Source organism: Tachysurus vachellii, chromosome 2 (genome assembly GCF_030014155.1).
Source record: "Tachysurus vachellii isolate PV-2020 chromosome 2, HZAU_Pvac_v1, whole genome shotgun sequence".
Taxonomy (NCBI): Eukaryota; Metazoa; Chordata; class Actinopteri; order Siluriformes; family Bagridae; genus Tachysurus; species Tachysurus vachellii.
In genome coordinates this window covers 1,008,931-1,018,825 of record NC_083461.1, presented here as the reverse complement: position 1 = coordinate 1,018,825, position 9,895 = coordinate 1,008,931, and the positions used below count along the sequence as shown (strand labels likewise).

Genomic DNA, 9,895 nt, shown 5'->3' with positions numbered 1-9,895 from the left:
CGTACATCTCAGATGTACAGTATGTCTGACCCTGAGTTGGATATGTGAGAAGAGCAGGAGGATTTGTTGTGACACTAAGCCACGCCCCTTTATACTCTAACACCACACATTAGCTTACTGACTAAACTGACACTTAACATGCTCAAGAAAACCCTGCAATTTAATTAGCCACACCCCTTTTTACAATAACACACCTCTTTGTCAGGTTACACACTTCACAATGGTCAAGAAAAGAAATATATTAATTGACCACGCCCCTTTTTACAATAACAGCACATTTTAACATCTGTACATTGGGTCAGTAAAAGCCTGAGAATGTATCTGTGTTTGTGTGGTGATGATGATGATGATGATGTCCAGCAGTCAGGTGACTAATAACTGCTCACAGCTCAAAGGGAATGATGATGATTCATTATTGCCAGGTTGTGACTTCATGATCTCACACTCAAAGCAGCTCATCTCTGGTCTGGAACTCCAGACATTTCCTGCTCCGTGATTGGTCCTCTCTCACTTCACTTCCTCTTGGGTTTGATTGGTGGAATGAGCGCACACCTGGACTGGGCCTGAATGGAGATGGTGGTGAGAAGAGTGAGGATGTTGATCTGAGTTTGTTTGGCATGTGTTACTGCAGGAACGCTTCTCAGACTCGTGTGCTGATATTCACCTTTACCACACACACACACACACACACACACACACACACACACACACACACAGCATGTATCCTGTGGTAGATTTATAAAAGCTCTAAACCAAAGCGCTGCCAAATTCTGGATTCTGATTGGTCAGAAGGTGTTGATTAGTTTTATTAATGCACTCGCACTGATGCTGTATTGTTTCTATAGCAACAGCTCGTTCACAGGGATGTGTACAGCGGAAACAGATTAAATAAGTTGCGTAATCGTGTGTGTGTCTCCAGTGTCAGTTCTGTGGACAAGACAGAGGTGAAGATGGATCTTCAGGACAGCGTTTACACTTTATTACGGTTTCTATGGTAACGAAAGATCACAAGCTGATTTCCCTCTTATTAACTTGAAGAAAGAAAAGGAAGAGAGACTCCTGAGGGGACGAGTGTTTAGAGAGAGAACGGAATAGACAACAGGAACTAACTCGATTCACAGACTTCCACGTAACCATAAAGGTGTATAAACCATATAATGTGTTTTGTAATAAATAAACTGTAATTGATGGCCTAATGGTTAGAGAGTTTGACTCCTAACCCTAAGGTCGTGGGTTCGAGTCTCAGGCTGAGTTCCCCTATAGCAAGGCACAGAACCCCCTCAACTGCTCCTTGGGCGCTGCAGCATAAATGGCTGCCCACTGCTCCGGGTGTGTGTTCACGGCGTGTGTGTGTTCACTGCTGTGTGTGTGTTCACTGCTGTGTGTGTGTTCACTGCTGTGTGTGTGCACTTTGGATGGGTTAAATGCAGAGAACGAACTCTGAGTATGTCACCGTACTTAGCTGTATGTCACTAGACCTTTCAGTGAGTGAGACTTGTTCAGTGTTCTGATGTGAATATCAGCAGATTCATGTCGGTGTTTGTTTCTCAAAACACACAAATATTTATCTGATTTCAAATTCAACTGATGATCATTTCATGTCTACAAAAACACCCCAACTCTCTTTCCCAAGACATTTTAAAGGCATCAGAAAAGCAGAAAAGCAGAAAAGCAGAATTCCCAGCAGGCAGTTTTCCTCTCACATGCTCTTTGGAAGTTTCGGTGAGTTTGGTGCTCAGAGCTCTTCATCATGCTCTTACTGTGTTTTCTGTCTTTCACACCTTCAGCCTCTCAGCCTTTTAATTCACATCCGTGTACGTTGCCTTTTATTCATTTGTCATTTCAAAAAAAAGAGGAAAAAAAGAAAAAAAAAAGGCAAAATCCAGATTTGTAAAAAAATTTGGATTCATGAATACTTTATTTCTAAGCTTTGTGTGCTGAAACGTATAAAAAATATAATTTTCTTAAAATAATTTTGGAGAATAAATTTAATGAATTTCGTGTTTTAATTTCATTTTACTGTTTAATAAAAAAAGTAAAAAAAAAAAAGTTTTTCTTTCATTACAGAACAGTAAACGAATAAATGCAGAGCACACAGACTGTAAGAACTCCACCGGTTTGTCTCAGAGAAAACTCCACACTTGTTTCTCATCTGTGAGTCAAACATATGGAATTTGTACAAAAATTTTATTTAATGGTTTAAAAGTAAATCTTAGAATCCGGAAAACACAGTAAGCTATGAAGCAAAATCCCAAACACTCCATGCAGGAAGAGTAGAGTACAGCAAACAAACCAGACAGTGAAGCACCAAATGCTAGCGTCAGTTAGCATCGAGCAAGACTAGCATTTAGCAAGTCAAACCAGGAAGGAGCTTCTGATGCACTCACGAAAACTTTGCTTTCAGGATCAAAAGCAAAAGATTGAAGATGTCACTCAAATTAGACTGAATGCATCTGTTTCAACTCAGAACCCAAAGCTCCATCAACACAGGGGTTCCATGCATGTGTGTGTGTTTGTGTGTGTGTTCATACCTGTGACCTCTCAACTCATCCACGGTGCACTTTGGAGAAAAGAAGCTCTGTGAGTCCGGTTTCTTTCTCACCTTCACTACATTACTATAAATCCCTTAACTCTATGTGGAACATTTATTTCAGTGGATCTGTGTGTTGATGTATTTCCTGCCACAAGACACACACACACACACCAATATTCTGTTGAACAGAAATCAGGTGTGTTCTAAAGGAAACACAGTAACACTCAGGAGGTTCTACAGGACTCTAGCGAATGATCTTCAGAGACACTGAACACTTTTAAAAGGATCCTGCACATTTCAGAACCACGAACAGATCCATCAATAGAAATTAAAAGATTTTAAAAGGTTCCATGGTTAAGGGTTCTAGCTTCTAAATGGAACCCAGACCTTCAAAAAAAAAAACAAAGTAAAGAACCTGTCAGGGTTTTATAGTATAGACTCTCAGAACCTTTAAATCCTGAGGGGTTCTGTGGATGTCGTTCTGAGTGGATTTCTGAAAGGTTCTCTGTAGAGCCCTATAACAAGGAACATTCCATGCAGAATACTTTCCAACAGAGAACCAAGAACTAAATGTGAATGGTTCAAGACCTCCAGATCTACAGTAGGTTCCAAAGAGTGTATTATTCTAAGCCTGTTTTTCAAAGAATACTATGGATCAGAACACTGCATAAAATCTTTAAAGGTTCTGATAGAGGGACAAACTAAAGAACCCCGAGAACATCTGGAAACCTTATTGGTTCTTTGGCGGTCACATTGGGGAACTCATCCTACATTATTTATCCAAAGAACCCTTAAAGAACCCTTTTGTTCTACTCAGAACCGTTTCTGAAATGAGCAGCTGCTGTTGTAGAGCTGTGAGGGTTTAGATGTTTTAAATAAGGCTCTAATCATCTGAGCGAGCAGGTCTGAGTTGGTTCTGTGTTCATGATCTTCACACTTAAACACCTGCAATCGAAATTGTAGGAATGTGTTCAGAAACGCTTCAATCTCTCAGATGATTCAGATTCAAATCAAAATCAAAATGAATCAATTTGGATTCAATGAGTTTTAGGGAGTCACTCTCAGTGATCAAGGTCATTCCACTTGAGTCCAGTGTTTTACACAATAAATAATAAATAGTTCAGCTTAAAGATTAGTGTTAAGAGAAAATAATAAAAAAGGAATAAGAACTGAATCAGTTCTCTGTCTGCAATGAAGCTCCGCTCGTGGCTTTAATACAGAAAAAGGCTCTTTTTATTAGAATTACTGAGAATATTATTAAGAGCATATTATTTATTACCTCATAATATCTGCAATCTTTACATGATTTATAATATCCCAAAACAAACAAACAAAAAATCAGTACTTTGGTCCAGGATTATTATTATTATTATTATTATTATTATTATTATTATTATTATTATTATTATTATACAATATACCTGACAATAATAATAATAATAATAATAATAATAATAATAATTCTTCTTCTTATTATTATTATTATTATTATTATTACTATTACTATTATTATTATAATAATTATAATAATTATAATAATTATAATAAAAACTTTAATTATACATACAGGAATATGAACAATTGTTTCTTACAGATGAGAGCATTAACAACATTTGAAACATTTTACTGTCATTTAGAGACAAGCTTTAAAATTCTAAAGTTAACATTCATAAAAGGGAAAAGGGGCGGGGCTTCATCTGAGTGATGATGTGAGGGAGAAAGAAAAGAATAAAAGAAGTGAGAAAATATCCGAATGTCCACTTACTAACCATAGACACAGTCCACATTCGCTCAGCAACTGTTAAAACATAAACAGGCCAGTTTAATGATGGGACGACAGGAACTGGAACCACACAAAACCCTGGCATGTGTGTGTGTGTGTGTGTCTGTGTGTGTGTGTGTGTGTGTGAGTGTGTGTGTTTGTGTGTGTGAGTGTGTGTGTGTGTGTGTGAATGTGTGTGTGTGTGTGTGTGTGTGAGTGTGTGTGTCTGTGTGTGTGTGTGAGTGTGTGTGTCTCTGTGTGTGTGTGTGTGTGTGTCTGTGTGTGTGTGTGTGTGTGAGTGTGTGTGTGTGTGTGTGTGTGTGTGTGAGTGTGTGTGTGTGTGTATGTGTGTGTGTGTGTATGTGTGTGTGTGTGTGTGAGTGTGTATGTGTGTGTGTGTGTGTGTGTGTGTGTGAGTGTGTATGTGTGTGTGTGTGTGTGTGTGTGTGTGTGTGTCATCAGACCCTTAACATCAGTCTCCCTTTAAACAGAATAAAGTGGATTCTAGCATCAGGAACATTGACAGGAAGCTGCCTAATGATGCAGGAATGGAGTTTCCTGTTGAGTTTCCTGTTGGTTCTCACGCACAGACACTGAGATTGTGTGTGATTAAATACTAAAGTTCTGTTCACGAGGCTCGTGACAAATCGCTCACTTTATCAGGCAACATTAGGAATGTGTTTATAAAATTTATCATCAGTTTAAACACTATGGTGTTCAGGTTCTCCATTTGGTCCTGTGGTTTATACTGTATGTAGCACCTATCAGAGAGCGGTTAAGGCTTTTCCCAACCAGGAACTGTTTCAAATAGAACCACTTTTAGTGTTCTGCATCCAGCTCTTCCTAACACGTAGGAACACTTTATTATTTACAGAACCCTTCAACATTTCAGAACCATCTGAGTATTTTCTAAACCTCAGTACTGTACATGTAAAAACATACTGAGTGTTTATGACAGAAGGTTCCTTTTAAGAGGCTATGAACCTTTCATTATTCATACCAAGAGAATCTACAGAGGTTCTAGAAATTCAACGGTTCTTTGAGGATTCTTAGGTTTAGAAAACTCGTCTACACTTCCTGATAAAAAACACTTCACTGTAATGTTTAAATGAGTAGCTTTAAGAAGGATTCCCTCAAAGGAACAGGGAACCTTTAAGGATTCAGGATATTTATGAATGTACTGTAAATATAGTACAGCCTCCTTTAATACACAGTTCTAGAGTGGTTCTCTGGACAGGTTCAGGTTCTGCTTAGTTCCCTATCTGATAGAAAACTCTTTGCTTTGGGACAAGTGAAGAACCTTTACTTTGCACTGTCAGACCAATCAGAAGTTAGATTCTGGTCATGTGACTGTCTACAGTATTTCTGATGTTAATGAAGGGAACGGAGTGACATAGTCATAGTTTTACTGATAATTAGAATTAAATTCTGACATAATAGTAAACTTTGAGATGGAGCAGAGATCTAATCACTGAGAGATCAGACACAAGTCAGTAAAATATGTCACAGTGTTCATGAGGAGTTCAGGAGGAGGAGCAGAGTTGGGTTGAGGGACCTGTTTCACACCCACAGTTCTTGCTCAGGGTTCCTTATAACAACTCATGTTTGATTTTCTATTTAGAGTTCTTGATTAGAGTTCCTGTGTATAGTTCCTGATTAGAGTTCCTTACACTGTTGCCTTAAAACCTCCTGGTGCCTCTGGAGCAGTGGAATGAAGTGAAACGTTAGCTGTGTTCTTCATGCGAGTGGATGTTAACACAATTAAAGGTTTCTGATTGGTCAGAAGGTGTTGGGTCATTTTCTTGCTTCAATGCGGTTCATAGCATTATATGTAACTTTAAACACATAACAAGATTAATGTGTCATTTATTAATAAATAAAAATGTAACAATAAAAAATTGATAAAAGTCTTGGAGACCTGCTGTTAGAGGGGAACAATGAACAGCCCCACAGTGTGTTTGTGTTGTTGTCATTCCTTGTGAACGTGTTAAACATGTGGGACTGTAACGGAGCACTCAAGTGTCAGTGATGTGTTCATGTAAACAGAAATAAAGCTGAAACATGACTGAAGACAGAAAAAGATTTAATGAAGATGTTCACCGACATGGTGTTATGAGATGCTTAAAGTGCAGTTTCAGTGCAAAATGATCTCTGTTTCTATAGCAACCCAAATAACTGTAACACAAACACAACCCTTTTAACAATAACTGTGGCTCTAACACAAAACAAGGCAAAGAAACAGAAACATTGACATATGTGTGTGTGTGTGTGTGTGTGTGTGTGTGTGTGTGTGTGTGTATGTGTGTGTGAATGTGTGTGAATGCGTGTATGTGACTGTGTGTGTGTGTGTGTGTGAATGTGTGTGTAAGTGTGTGTGTTACTGTGTGTCTGTGTGTGTTACTGTGTGTGTGTGTGTGTGTGTGTGTGTGTGTGTGTGTGTGTGTGTGTGTGTGTGCAAGTGTGTGTATGTCTGTGTTCAGTGTGGATGTGCCATTTGCCTTCACATCAGACTCTCTCTCTCTCTCTCTATCACACACACACACACACACACACACACACACACACACACACACACAGATACACACAGGCACGAATTTTATTCAGGGGGTTGTGTGTTTCCATCAACTGCTGTTATATACATTATAATGAGAACGAGATGATGTCATCAAAAAGCGCCACACATGTGCAGTCAAGGGTCGCATACAAAACCACACACAACTGCAGGAAATATCGCAGGATTTACTACACAAGCTGTACACACCCATGGCAAGGCTTTCCCCAGTTACCATGACAACAGCCGTCAATGCTACATGTAACTGTAGACATAGAGAAGATTAGTTTAATGTTCATTTGCTGTTACATTTAAACCCAACAACACCTCTGAGGTAAGTGTTGATGTTTTAGATCCACGGTCACTTCACAGCTAGCTACATCGCTAACCTTCAGTTAGCAGAGAAATATAGCCACAGCAAGTTTTTCCCCTGTTACTATGACAACGAGCCACGACGTAGCATAGCTGTATTTCCAGTTTCTCAGTACTGAGGCTTGTTTAGAACTTGATGCTAACTGTAACTAGTACAATTTCAGTGACACTGAAACTTTTTATTAGTAATTTATTATCACATTTTATCTAAATGTTGAGGTTATTTATGATTCTGTTTCGTTATTATGGTAACTGTGCCTAGAAAATACTCAAACGCCACATCACAGTTAGCTTCATTGTTAGCTTTAGCATTTAGCTAAACCATGCTTGGTGACATATTTCCCAGTTGCCTAGCAACTTTTTGTTAAGTTTTATAGTGGACACACACACAAAAAAAGAGTTGTTTATCGTCCTAATGTTGTTTTTCCTTCCGTGTAACAAGAACTTGGATTCGTAAAATTAAGGGAAAAACACTTTTATGTTTCTAATACATGTGAAATGATTTTCAGTTCATCTCAAAGATGTGATATAAAGGCAGCTTAACATTCAACAGCAGGGGGCAGTGAAGTGTAGATTTAAAGTTACAGTTATTTAGAACTTGAAGTAAGCGACTTGTTTAGAGAAATATTTACATATGGAAGGAAAATGACGGTGTTATTACAGTGGTGTGTGGTTTTAAATATTAAATTGTTCTTTACTCCATACTTAGTTTCATCACACTTTTACCTGAAGACATGCAGAGAGACTGATACTGAGGCGTCTACATACTTCTGATGTTTCCACATTTAGATTTTAAACAGATGGATGGAAACAACACGACAGAGAGAAAGACAGAGTGTGTGTGTTTTTGTTAAAGAGGGACATACTTGGGTTTGTCTCGTGGCTCTCGGGTCTTGGCGTGTTTGGTGCTGATGGAGTGCACAGAGGAGCTTTTTTTACTGGACGAGTGTGAGGAGTGTGAGGAGTGTGAGAGCGTGGAGCGACAGTGAGCTGCATTGTGATCAAACTGCATCAAACAGAAGATCAGGTCTGTGGGGACCAGCTCGAACTCGTACGGAGGATTGGTGATCACATAGCTATAGGGTGAGACAGAGAGTGAGTAATACTTTATCACATACTTTATCTCATTTAACACACACACGCACACACACACACACACACCTGTCATCAGTTAGACAGAAATTTGTATTCAGTAATAAGAATCATCACACTGAAGGTTTCTTCTTGTTTGGTTGCTCACTGGAGGAACCGTGTTGCAACTTTATTAAAGACTGCGCTAATAATCCTGTTAAGACGCTCAGAACCCGTAACAAGCTAAACAACTTTTTTAAACCAATAGTGTCATCATTAAAGGTCATGAAGCTAAAATTAACAGATAAAATAAATTAATTAATTAATTAATTAATAATAATAATAATAATAATAATAATAATAAAAAACCCTGAGTAAAGAAAAATAAATCATCAGTTTGGAAGGAATATTGTGTGTGTGTTTGTGTGTGTGTGTGTGTGTGCTTGTGTGTATGTGTGTGTGAAGCTCACCGTTTGGTGCACTGACTTGGTGCGTCCAGGTGAGCATCCCTTAAACGGTAAATCCCGAAACACAGCATGTTGTAGGTCTTTAACGCTTTACAGAATAAATCACCGTAACACCCACCTTCCTGCAAACATGCACCACAAAACACATACACTTACACTCTATAGCTGTGGTGTGTGTGTGTGTGTGTGTGTGTGTGTGTGTGTGTGTGTGTGTGTGTGTGTGTGGTCTTACCCCGAGCTGGGCGAATGGCCCATCGTACAGGGCCAGCTGTGCCACTCGACACCGGTCCCTGTTGGCTAGTGTGTGTGTGTCGCTGTAGCCACCACGTAGTGCGTTCTCCTCCGCTAACAAACCTTCAAGCTCGGGCGTGGCTCCACCTGTCACTAACGTCCTTATTAACGTCAGGATATTGTCATTAAAGTAGGTCTGAACAAACAAGAGATGAGAAATAACACAAATATGAGGAGAATGAGGTCACTGATCAATAAAAGACTTACAGTAGGAGCTAAATCTTTCGTATGTTGGTAACTTTATTCTATAGTTTCTATCTATTGTAGTTGCCTAGCAACAATGTGCTGGAGCATCATTTAAGGTGTGTGTTCACTGTCACATATCAAAAAGCACTAATTTACTAATTCACAAGTGTAAGGGTGGAACATGCACCGCTGCCTGACACCAGCCTCACGCACCTGGTGCACCATGAGATCAAGACCCCTCCCGGGATGGTGGTTTGGGAGTGGCCATTCCGAGGTCAGGAATCCAGCCGTCAGGCTATAGAGAAGCAAGTGTAATGGATACTGAGGGAATCATAGAAGAGTGTGCCAGTCCATGGTCCAGCCCCATTCTGGTGGTGCCTCCATCTCTGCAATGACTTCCAAAGTCTCAACCAGATCTTGGAGATCGACAGCTATTTCCTACCCTGATTGGACAACCTCGTGGCGTGCCTGGGGAAGGCCCACTTTATTTTTACCTTAGACCTGACCAAGCGCTACTGCCAAGTTGCTCTCGCCTTGGAGGCAATGGCAAAAACGGCATTCAGCACAGCCACTGGCAGTACCGGGTCCTTCCTTTTGGCCTGCATGGGGTGCCGGCCACCTTTAATCACCTCATGGACATCGTCTTCCACCCCTACTGATCC

General features: G+C 39.7%; 1 protein-coding gene across 3 annotated transcripts in view; it reads right to left on the bottom strand.

Moving 5' to 3' along the window:
• LOC132861367 (calcium-activated potassium channel subunit alpha-1-like) overlaps window positions 1-9,895 on the bottom strand; it is an 82,305-nt gene continuing 72,410 nt past the window's right edge. Inside the window, exons 29-34 of one of the 3 annotated variants that reach the window (XR_009649931.1) lie at window positions 8,989-9,183; window positions 8,760-8,878; window positions 8,085-8,294; window positions 4,303-4,331; window positions 2,532-2,560; window positions 1-563 (exon numbers count right to left, since the gene is read on the bottom strand). Coding sequence is in view for 2 of the 3 variants with exons in the window: in XM_060892874.1 (XP_060748857.1) it covers window positions 2,542-2,560; window positions 8,085-8,294; window positions 8,760-8,878; window positions 8,989-9,183 (543 nt within the window). In the remaining variant the exon portion in view is untranslated. Of the gene's footprint in view, window positions 564-2,531; window positions 2,561-4,010; window positions 4,332-8,084; window positions 8,295-8,759; window positions 8,879-8,988; window positions 9,184-9,895 lie in introns of those variants that run through there. The other 2 variants (XM_060892874.1, XM_060892862.1) reach the window with 2 other exon arrangements.